We start from the raw sequence: 12544 nt of genomic DNA, 5'->3' as shown, positions 1-12544 counted from the left end.
TTCCTAGCAAATCCCGAGAGGCCTCAGGAATGACAGGGCCAACATCCCACAACCCGAAACCAGAAACGAGGCCTGAGACAATATGATGAATCAACGAGACAAAGACATCGAAGCAACAGTTGAAAACCCAGGAGAGGAACGAGAGGAAGAACAGAATCCGCTCCGCTAAGAGGGCTGGGCCAAGCACCAGAGTAACCTTCCCCAGCTAGTTCCGAGAGACCTCAGGAATGACAGAGTTCACATCAAACAACCAGAAATCAGAAATGAGGCCAAAGGCGAGGGAATGTATCGAATGAAACAACAAAGACGAATTCACCGCATACCCAAGACATAGCCTAGCCTTATCCTTCTCTGGCGCGCCTCGAGATGCTCCTTCCATAACTATAGCATTGAAGAACGCCGCCTTCTGATGCAGGCCAGAGCGTGCGGAGGGAAGAACCAGCGCTGTAGACATGATGTTTGAACCGGAGCCGCTGGAATGAGAGCCGATGAACCTTACTCTGCGCGCATGCCAAGAGCCAACCGCCTTACCTGTATTTAACGTTCTGTACTGGGTGGGCAGGTGTCGATCCACCTCGCCCCACCCCTGTCCTTTCAAATTTAAGGCCACCTCAAACACCCGCATCTGGGAAACAAAACACTTTTATTAGTTATATGGTAAATTGTAAATGATGAAAATTAATCTTACTTTATATTTTAAGATTTAATTTTTAAAATTATATATATATTTTTATAAGTAAAAAATATATTTTTCCTCTTAAAAATATGCAAAGTTATATTTCATTAGTATGATTAGATTTTTAAAATTTTGTTTTAGAAAGTTATTAAAGTTCCAAGTCTTTATATTGGAAGGAAATGCTATAAAATTCTAGACATATTAAAGGTTGATGTGGCCTAGACTAGGTGTCATTTACATGGTAGGATAGATGCCTTTAGATTGAATTTCTTACACCACATGTTAGTTAGTTAATCTTGTAGGTCACAAATAAACTAGCAAACCAAAATAAATATGTAAAGAAAAATAAACAATAGTCTACCATTTCTAAGTTTTGGTTTTGGGTATATTTTTAGGTCTAATTGTTCGAAATCCTACACGTATTTGTTAGAATAATAAGTTTGCGCTGTGAAATCTCTGAAATTTGAATGTAATGGACATAAAATCTATTTGTCCATTCAATAATACATGTTAAACAACAAAAACTCAAAATCTATTTTACTTTTCTTCCATCAAACTCTAAAAAATAAATAAATAAAAGAAAGTAAACCCCACTTTGAAAATAGTATCACATTAAAACTAAAATAAAATATAACTTTCAGTTGGGATATGTAAAAGAAAAGGCAGTGGGCTTGGCAAAAAAAGGATACATGAGTAATATGATTGACGTTCAAAAATAATTTGGGCGGGGAGCGCTGAGATTGGAGAGGGTCCATAGCTCAGCTTGGCGCGCATTTTTCAAAACCTGGAGATGGACGGTTCAGATCGCTGTAAAGCTCACGATCCGTGTCTGATCCCACAACCAATCACAAGCGCCACAACTCATATATAAAGAGGTCTTCACATTCTGTCGGAGCTACATCAGCTCTGTAGTAGTGTGCGCGGCAATTTGAGTCTGGCATTGCCTGTCGATTCCATTTCGGTCGAGTTCCAGTAGAATTTCTTTGTAAAGAATGGCACCAAAGGCAGAGAAGAAACCGGCGGAGAAGAAGCCCGCGGGCGGGGAGGAAGAGCGGAAGACTGTCGGAGAGAAGACGCCCGCCGGAAAGACCGCGGCGGCCGCGGCAAAGGAGAAACCAGCTGCTCCGGCTGGCGCCAAGGCGGAAAAGACTGCAAAGAAGAAGATATCGAAAGAAGGAGGCGACAAAAAGAAGAAGAAGAGGGCAAAGAAGAGTGTGGAGACATACAAGATTTATGTGTACAAGGTGCTGAAACAGGTTCACCCTGACATTGGCATCTCCAGCAAGGCCATGTCCATCATGAATTCTTTTGTGAATGATATCTTTGAGAAAGTTGCAGGCGAGTCTTCGAAGCTCACTCGCTATGGCAAGAGGGACACGCTGTCCTCAAGGGAGGTTCAGACTGCAGTTAAACTTGTTCTTCCCGGCGAGCTCGCCAAGCATGCCGTCTCTGAGGGAACTAAGGCCGTCACCAAATTCACATCTACCTGAGCTCAGTTTTTTGTGCTTTGGTATTTTCCTTACGGTGTTTCTTGGCACCACAGCGTATTTCACAGAATTTTGGCCCTTTTTTTCATCCTGTACCTGTCGATTAGGGTTTCTATTTTTTTTTGAAGTTTTTGGGTGAATGGCTGAAGATTTGTTTTCAAACAATCCGGCCTTGCCAAATTCTTGTATTTTCCCTAATTTCCAAGGGTTTTGCATAGGTGGGTTTTGTATTGTATAGAAGTCTGTGGATGTCGAAGTCGGTCGTCCCCGACGGTGAAAGGGATTGAGCGCGATTACAGGAGATTTGTTGAATGGATTTAAGAGTATTTGGGTTTTATGTTGGGTTTTCCATAGATCGCAAGTGCGCCTTTTCTGGTCGGGAGTCACTGCAATGTGATTGTATACTTTTAATATAATATTCAGAATAGATCTTCCATCAATTGAAAGTTTTTTTAAATGCGATTTATTTATTAGTTGAGTTAGTTTGCGTTGGAAATTATATATATGATTGAATGATGTTTATTTTTAAAGGAACTTCTTTTATGGGTTTTCATTGTTAAATCAATGCCACATTCTATTAATTTTATCATAATGCGATGATATTTTATTTTATTTTATTTTATTTATTTATTTATTTATTCGTTTGTTTGTTAAATATTTGTAATGGTGTGATACTTTTCTAATTATATTATACTAGTACTTTATTGAATGGTGGTGTTTTTGTATTGTATCACTTATCTTCGGAAAACTAGCCCTTCCAAACTTTGGACTCTAAAGGGAAATCCAAGGGACTCTTAGCATGTTGAAATGAATCATTGTATTTTATTGATGTGTCATTTTCAAATGTAAGTATATATGGACATCCAATGATCTAATTATAGAATTAAGAGTGATAGTATAATTTTAAAGGGAGATCTCACTCTAAATCCTATAATGAAGTAAGCACAAATATGGTAGAAGGTGCCAAGAAAAGTGCTTTACTAGTTAGATATTTATCATTTTTTTGAATAGTTAAATCTATGTGATGTTGAATTGAATGAATATCAACATGGAATATTTAAGTTATACATATTCTTGGTGACAATAAGGATTTTGGAAATAAAAAGGCTTAAGCCATGGGTGGGAAATGGGGGTGGATTAAATCATCTTCATTGTAATAGAAAGAGATCACCAAGAACTCATGGGATTTTCAATATCAATTATTATAGTTAGTAAATATGAAAAAGGAAGAAACAACAATGTTTTAAATTTGAAAAACTTTAAAAGAGCAAGAAAAAGAAAGAAAAGAGAGTAATAGTAGAGATTTTTAATCAAACAAAAAACTCATAATGCTTCAAAAGAACTAACTATTAGAGGTGGAGGATCAAATCAACTTAATCTTTGGGGCAAAGGAAAAAAAAACCAAAATGATACCTTTCTAGAACAAAAACTATTGTATTTAAAGAGATGGGAAGAACTAAAAGGAATACACTAGAAAATGAAGAAATAGCTTAAAAATTGATAAGTAGAGCTATATGTTGGCAAAGGATGAAGAAACAACTTGAAGGTTGAAAAGTAGAGCTATATGGTTGGCAATGAAGACACTAGAGAATGAAGAAATAGCTTGAATGTTGAAATGTAGAGCTATATGTTTGCTAACAAAAGGATAAAGAAGCAACTTGAAGGTTGAAAAGTAGAGCTATATGGTTGGTAGTGAAGACACTAGAGAATGAAGAAATAGTTTAAAGGCTGAAAAGTAGAGCTATATGTTGGTTGGCAAAGGATGAAGAAATGACTTGAAGGTTGAAAAGTGGAGATATATGGTTGGCAAAGGTTGAAGACATAACTTGAAGGCTAAAAAGTAGAGCTATATGATTTGCAAAGGAAAATTAGTAAAATTGTGTTTTCTTAAGGAATTTAGACTTCTGTGATCCATAACATTGTTTAGAAAATCTTCAGCAAATTCACATAATCAATCTTTTGTTGATGCGTTTCGAACCAACCAGTGTGGTTCATTGTTGTGTTTTCTTATTAATTAAATGATTGAATAGTGTTGCTTTAAAATTTTTTTTTATCCAATTTATTATTATAATTATTTTCAAATGTGTTATATGTTTGTTTGTTTTTTTGTAGTGGTGTTTAGTGTTCAAAGTACTTTGAGATTTAAATTTTTTTTTTAGTATATTTAATAATTATTGGATACTTGAAATGTGATTGAATGCTTTTTCAAACATTTGTTTTTTTTTAATTGATAAGGCAATGTCAAATATCTTTGAGTTGTTTTTATCTTTTCTTTTCTTTTATTTGGTTTGGTTTGTTTGTTATTATAGTGTTTAAAGACTATTTCAATTGTTTATTAATTTGTTTGATAATATTTTTAATTGTTTTCAAATATTTATAAGAAAATTATTTTTAAATATGATAATGAGTTTTATAAATATTTAAAAATAATTGTTATAATATTATAAATACTTGAAAACATTTAAAAATATTATCAAGTGAATTAATAAACAATTGAAATTATTTTTAAAGGATAAAAAGTCAAATATAAAATACTTGTGGCATTGATTTATTAATGGATAAAGTTTCTTTGAAATCATCCAATTACATTTATAATGTTGAATTGTTATTAAATGGAGTAATAAAAGACTAAATTTTAAAGATATAGTGTTATTTTTGATGATGATGGATGATGTTTTGCTTTTCTCTATGTTATTAATTCATTGGGTTCAACATCACATAGATCTAGATATTAAAAAAATTGATAAATATCTAGCTAGGGTGTTTTGTTTTGCACCTTCTCCCATATTTTTGCTACCTGCATTGTGAGATTGAGATCTCCCTTTAGAATTATATTATCACTTTTAATCTTATAATTCTTTGAAACTTTACCATAATGGTTCCTTATCATCATATGGCACATGTAGGTTAATAATTGCAAATTCTTTTTCTAGATTATTGGATTTGTAGATGTATATCTATATTTGAAAATGACACATCAATGAGATCCAATGATCCATCTCAACATGCTAAGAGTCCCTTGGATTTCCCTTTAGAGTCTAGGGTTTTGAAGAACAAGACTTTCAAGATGGTTGATATGATATCTCAAGCATTCTTCACCTCACACATAATTTCCTATAGAAGAATAACATCCCATTTGAATTTGATAAACATCCTCTTAGAGCTCTTTTTGTGGTATCCTCTAGCCCTCTTATATGCAAGGATATAATCATGGTTTTATTTTTTTGTTTTTTATTAATCCACAAGGCTTTCCTTGCTTTGAGGCCCTCTTTAGTTAATTGATTTCCTTACCTTATCCTCTATGATGACTTTATTTTTTCTTGGGAAAGGAATGATTTTCCACCTAGCATATACAATTTATTAGTATCTTTTGCCAAGCCACTTTCAACCCAATCTTATTACTTTTAGGTGATATGGCGTTTGGGTTTGAGATTGTATCTAGGCTTTTTATCTCATCATCCAATACAAACCATTCACATTTTTGGGATAGGGTGATATTTGAAGTATTGAATACACTATGAAGACCTTTCTTATTAGAGGCTAAAGAAGAATATTTTGTCGATTATGGATATTCGTTAGAGTCCACAATATTAGGCATGTTCCAAATTGGAGTTGAATCTATGTTGTTAGGGTTGACCTTTTGGGTATCTACCCTTTTTTCCTAGCCTAAAGAGCCATTGAAAATCATATACATTCTATCCTTTGAATTTTTGGAAATTGAAAAGGATAATGGGACAAAGTTAAACTCATTTATTTGTGCCTTTAACCACCTTTTTAATTTCTCCCAACTTTGGCATGGATCCATTTTGCATTTTGCTAGCCTCCAATGAAATTCCTTATTATTATTATTATTATTTTCCATGAGAAATATTTTTATACTCCATATGAGCAATATGCATGTTTTGGTCCTCAAACAACTACTCAAATTCAAAAAAAAGGCTCTAAGGCACTACAACAAAGTTGATTGTGTTTTTTGTGGAAATTAAATATGGGTGGGGAGTGTCAAGCAATTTAATTGCTTAAATTTCTGTGTTCAAGCTTTTGTGATCCATAATGAATTAAACAAAGTTTTTCGGTAGAAATCACATGAGAGAATTTTTTGGCTTATGCGTTTCGAACAAACAAGTGTGGTTCATCATTAGGACTAGATGACGCACCACACTTGTTTGTTTGAAATGCGTAGGCCAACAAATTCCCTCATGTGATTTCTATCGAAAGACTTTGTTTAATTGCTTAAATTTTGTTACATTCAATTGTCAATCCAGGGTTGTAAACTTAAAAAGACCAACACTATGTGTAGAACTAGTACATAAATGTTTCTCAAACTAAGATAGAACTTATATGATCTAATGCTTCTAAGATATTTACTTCCAATATAAATCAATTAGATTGTAAATTAAAAGGTTATAGAGGTTGATTTGGTCATTAGATTTATGTTTCCAAGAGCATTTTAAGGGCATTGGTCATATTTTCTTGTTTGGCATAAGGGCATCAAATGGTTTGGTGATTCCTACTGAAACACTTTTGTTCTTTAGTTTTAAATGCCTAACTTTTGTTGGGGGTTTTCACACTTGCAATCATGGAAAATTTTAGGGGCTAATATTTGCAAGTTGGCTAATTTTCCATGTTTTTTCAAAAAAATATTTGCTAATTTCCATTTTTTCTAAAGATCACTCGCCCACATTTTATAATATAAAATTGTTTTAAATTAAAAATTACAAATTTTTTATATAGACTATATACAATGTTTAGAAATTTGAATATTTTTGAAAAAATATTGCCAAACATTGTACATATTGCATATTATGGACTAATGAGATTTGCCAAGGTTTCAAAACTTCAAAATAAATTTCCATAAAGAATTTCCTTGCTTGCAATTGATAGCTAGAATTCAAACAAGCAATGAAGTAAAATACTAGAAAGGGTTTTGTTGGATCATTGGGCTTATGTTTGTAATAACACTTTACTAGATTTTATCACAATCCTTTGTTTGGCATGTATAACATCAAAAGGCTTTGTGATTCTTAGAGAAACACCCTTGTTCTTTAAGCTTTAATGCCTCACCACTATAGGAAATACACACTTCATAAGACATACAACAATTCAAGAATTGAAGATGACACAAATGGAAATATTGATTTATGGAACAAAAAAATGTAATTTATCTATAAAGATACTCTAACTAAAAAGAAAATGAATTTGTAGCGTAAACCAAGTAGGTGTACTACCTATTGACTTGCATTGCAAAGAAACTTACAATATAAATTCTTTGCTACGCGATGAAACTCGTAACAATGCCATTTATATTAAGGAAATGATACATAGGTTTACATTTGTAATGTACCTCTTGCACCATATTTTTTTTACTAGGATTTAACCAATGGGAATTTCCTCAAAGGCCTTCATTAACAATTTTCTCTTATAACCTAAATTGATATATTGCATGCCTACATGCTTTGTTTTCTCCTCAAAGGCTTTCATTAACAAACTTCTCTCTTATAACCTAAACTGATATAACTTCTCTCCTATAACCTAAACTGATATATTGCATGCTTACATGCTTTATTTTCTCTATATTTCTCATGGTCATTCTTGAGGCTAATGGCATCTAACTCTACACATTAGAAATATTTTGTTATCATGGTTTTTACATGGTCCTTTCCCTAACACTTTTGTATGCATATATGAGGGTTTATAAAACGATTTGGTCTTGAACCTTGGACCTTGTGATACATAATAGCTTTACCCACTCATCTATCCTCCACGCCACTCCCTCTTGTTGGTATTGTGGATGTTCACTTGGCTATATTGACCCTTCCCTCCTTTACTAAACCTATTTTATGTGCAGAGTTTCATTGTGTGGGGTCCCTTCTCCACGTGGCTGGTATATTGCACCTCCACCTTAACAATGCATGTGTTGAGATAGGTGGAAAATTATGATGATCTCAAGGGTTATCAAAGGTGGTGATGTCTTGCAGGGTTTCTTGGCTTGAATGACTATCCCCTCATCTCACTATTTCACTCATTGTTTGGTTATGTGGCCGACAACTCTATGATTTAGTTCCGTTTGTTGCTTGATAATTGTAGATGCTTTGTGAAGATGAAGAGTGGGACCCTTCAAATATCGTGATCATACTTCATGATTTGGTGGTAGGTAACTCTTTGATTCATTAACCCAACGTTTAGAAGGTTTTTTTCTCAGTATTTAACAACCCTTTGACTAAATTTGTTTGCAATAGGTGCTACAACTTAACTTTATGTTGAGATTCCAAAGGTTTTTCAATATTTTTGATGAGGGCTCCTTTACAGACAATTCTTCCATTTACTCTGTTCATACATCATGTATGGGTAGGCATAATTTTTAGTTTTATTTTGGCTCTGAAGGAATCCATAGGGTTACACTTCTAGGATTTGAACTTCCATGTATGAAACGAAATAATAATTGTATTTGTTCAAATTTGAACAGTGACTTTTTAAAATTTTATTTGTTTTGAGCGAACGTTTTGCTAACTGGTAATCCTTTGGTTTTTATAGGTCATTCGAGAGGTTGTCTGACATTCTGCGTTGTTGGTCACACGCCATTATCATAAAAGAGAACAATTAACTTATGATTTAGGGTTTTTATTGTCGGTAAGTTTGTCAACGTTCTTATACTCAAGTTTTGCTTTCTTATACTCAAGAGCAAACCTAAATCTCCTATTGATATGGATAATTTTATTTTTGTGCTCCAAAATTTTATTTTTACTATTAGCCCGATTAAAATTAATTACTATTTGTTTTGTTAGAAATTAATCTGTGTTTGTTCTTTTGGCTTTGGCTTAGGTATATGAGTTTCCATGCTCTAATTCCATTGGAGATTAGTAAAACAATTTTCTCTATTGGGATTTTATATTCGGCCATGGAGACATGGGGTTACTCCCAAGTTTACCCTTTCTCCAACTCCAATTCTCTAATTCGTATGCACTTTGTTTTGTTCTAATTCGATTTAGCTACAATGCCTTTTGTTTATGATGGTTTTCCTTCCTACTTGGTCCCTTTACTGGTCCTTTTTGTGTTAATTAGTGGTTTCTAGTCTTACATTCTTCGATGGTTCCTAAATGAGACCAACCTTTATCAAATTCTCACACATGGTACAAGATTTAATAGGTATTTTCCATTGTGTTGTTTTATACTCCTCTGATGCTAGTTTCCTAACTTATAAAGGTTTATTGTTAGTTTAATGCAAGGTTTTTGACCCATCCCTTATATAATACAAATATGTTACATGTACAATCCTGGTTAGAGCTTACAAGTATATTCATATACTAAAATTCCTCTTTGAGAATATTTTATAATTAATCTTTTGATATATTTCTAATAGAGATATTTCTTCTAATTTTTCTAACATGATTGTATATCGACTCTAATCTCAGAGTTCTTCTGCATTACCAAGGTTTTCTCTTCTAGGTACGAGGCTATTGTGACACTGAGTTTCTAGTATAGTTTCTTGTATATCAACAATGATTGTTGTCGGTTTCCAACAACCACAACAACTTGTTTTCTTTGTAACTATTTAGAGATGTTGTATGCTCAAGCTTAAGTTATACTATTAAGTTTTTGTTCTTCTATTTGTTTAGGCTATTAGTGCCTGATGAACAACATATTTTATCAGAATCCAGGGTATGCTTTTTAGATACTCATTTTGAGGATACCAAAAGGTTCTACTTTTTCCATATATGTAGTAATATTCCTTATGGGAAATAAAATTCCTTAATAACTATTTCATATTAATAGTTCAATTAGAACAAATACATAATGACTTTGTTGACCATACTCATTCAAGTTGTTATGGGGTTGGAATTAAGCTGTTTTGGGTTTCTAATCCCATGATAGGTATATATATGCTCATGCACTTAACTTCTATACTCATTGTTGTGTTATTTGATTTATATTCCTTGTGCATGTTTATTTTTCTTCTTCAGAAATATGGTTATGAATTTCCTTTAGATGTATTCAATTTTCTTCTTGAATATTAGATATCCTCGATACCTCGTAAATTTTTAGTTTCAATATTCCTTATCAACTAAATTATATTTATAATACACATGATAGTCAGGTTACCATTTGTAACTCAGTGGTGTCACCCCCAATGCCTATGTTGTTGAATAATTTTCTGGGAATCCTTTCGAGAGGATGCAATTCACCCCATCCATCCCTTTTCCAGAATCATACATTGCGGGTAGTACCCTAAAAGAGAAGTGAAGTTTGCCTCTATCCAAGATCTAAAATTTGCCATGGAAATTATCTTGCTCATAAACCTTCTCACAATCCTTAATTCTTCCATTTTTGAGATGTAATTTAAATTAATGTTCTTCTGAAGAATAAGACTAGTCCCCTCTACCCTTCTTTTAATGCACTTCCCATTAAGCCTAGAGGATTCTTTGTCAGGTAGTGGGGGAAAATGACTTCCACAACAAGGTAACACCTCCACTATGCATGTGTAGGATTGGGAGGTTTCTAAAGAATTTGGACTAGGCATAGGAATGGAGAAGCAAGGGAAGTAAAATAATGAGAAAAGGGGGATTGCAAAAGGTTCATAGAAGGGAACCATTGTGTCTAAAGGAGAATAGGGTGAAGGGAAATCACTATAGGTTAGGAGGGGGCAATAATTTTGGAGGAAACTAATAGAATAGGGAATACGAGCAGACCTATCCTTGAATAGAGTGCTAAGAAATGGATTATTGACATTCATATGTTATGGCTAGATTGCAGTATAGGAATTGAATGTTAGCTCCATCATCAAATTGAGCTCCCTTGATGTGATGGCTATAGGCATTTTTTTTTCTATCTTTGCTTGATCAGATGGAGAAGCATTAAGTAGGGAGGACCATATTTGAACCATCTCCAAGGGGTCCTTTGTAAAATCGACCATTTCTCTTCAATTGTGGCCATAAATGAAACAATAAACTGTTGTGGGAGACAAGATAATTTAGGGCTTGTCAACTACCATAGGCTACTACAAGAGAAAACCCTAGCGCTAAACCATGAACCCTAGCTCACCTCGTCTCCCTCCAACGCACCTTAGATTGAGGATAAGAAGATGAGATGTGAGCCAATTGAGTATCCCAAAAAGAAAATAATTCAATCCGAAAATTTTCAGTGAAAATTGAATCTCTGTTACTTACAATGATCTTTGGTATTCCATGTAGCTTTTGCACTATTTCCATGAATGCTTATAGCACTGTACTTGTTTTAAATGGATGAAAAATAGAGGAAAAATGGGAATACTTTTTCTTTGATCTACCACCACCATAAGTCCATTCTTTCCTTCAAATTTGGGTAAACCGGTAATAAAATCCATTAAAACTTCTTCCCAATAATGGCTTGGTATGGTTAATGCTTGCAAGATCCCTATGGTTTTGATTGTCCCTCCCTTATTTTATTGGCATACCACATATTTGGCCACAAAATTTTACACATATGTTGTAAGACCTCGCCAAAAGAATATTTCTTGATCTTATGGTATGTTTTCGCGATCCTTGAATTTCCTCCTGTAAGGGAAATAATGTAATTCCAAAAGGACCTTCTATTTGAGTCGACAACTCGTACATAAGTAGAAGCAATCTTCATACCATAACAAATTATTTTTCAACATAAATTTTTCTACTGCTCTGGGGTCCTCTAGTAGTTGTTGAATGATCCTTCATACCTTGTCATCTTGCTTATCTTGCTTCCATTCTACCCTTGCTTCTTCCACCCAACTAGAATGTGGAATGGAAATAGCACATAGAAATCCTTTCATGTCTTCCTCTTTCTTTGAGAGTGCATCTACCAAAGTCTTTTATTTCCCTTTTTGTAGATAATTTCAAAGTCATAACCTACCATCTTTGTAACCCATTTTTGTTGCTCTTCTGATGATAATTTTTTTTCCAAGATGTACTTCAAACTATCATGATCTATTTTCACTTTGAAGTGTCTTCCTATTATTTATGGACACCGTTTACTAATTGTAGGTAGTATGTGTTGAAGAATCTAGGGCAGTTAGAGTTAGAGTGATTCTTATTAGCATGATAACAATTTGTGAAGTGATTTTTCAATTTATCTTAGTTTGATCTTCTTATTATTAGTGTTTGTGTTTCCTTCATCAAACTGCTGTCAAAACAAAGAGACAAGAACACAAGAAGTGGCATTTTGTTAGGGCCAAAACCTCTCCCGCTTGGAGAGGAAAACTCGCAAATAATTATTCTTATAAAGATTCTCATTGACAAACACCAAGACCATGACCCTTAACTGACTGAGCCACTCCAAGGCCAAGACATCAATCCTCTTCTTCATATTGTTGAAATCCTCATCATCACTGTGCCTTTTCCAAGATCATCACTGTGTCTGCACCATCGAGATG

General features: G+C 33.8%; 1 protein-coding gene across 1 annotated transcript; it reads left to right on the top strand.

The window, feature by feature from the left end:
• Positions 1–1563: 1563 nt before the first annotated feature.
• LOC149156236 (histone H2B.4-like) lies at positions 1564–2620 on the top strand. Its single transcript, XM_089438023.1, has one exon. It carries the CDS (start codon positions 1669–1671, stop codon positions 2164–2166), a length of 498 nt encoding a protein of 165 aa, XP_089294149.1. The 5' UTR covers positions 1564–1668; the 3' UTR covers positions 2167–2620.
• The last annotated feature ends 9924 nt before the right edge of the window (positions 2621–12544 follow it).

The sequence above is a fragment of the Pinus tabuliformis genome, chromosome 9, assembly GCF_031772625.1.
Source record: "Pinus tabuliformis cultivar Carrire ecotype Pingquan chromosome 9, CPIR1, whole genome shotgun sequence".
NCBI classification, from domain to species: Eukaryota; Viridiplantae; Streptophyta; class Pinopsida; order Pinales; family Pinaceae; genus Pinus; species Pinus tabuliformis.
The sequence above is the reverse complement of the archived record's forward strand: the minus strand, read 5'-3'. Positions and strand labels throughout refer to the sequence as shown.

Coding starts and splice junctions, on each gene's coding strand:
- LOC149156236 (XM_089438023.1), top strand. CDS start 1,669: ATGGCACCAAAGGCAGAGAAGAAACCGGCGGAGAAGAAGCCCGCGGGC.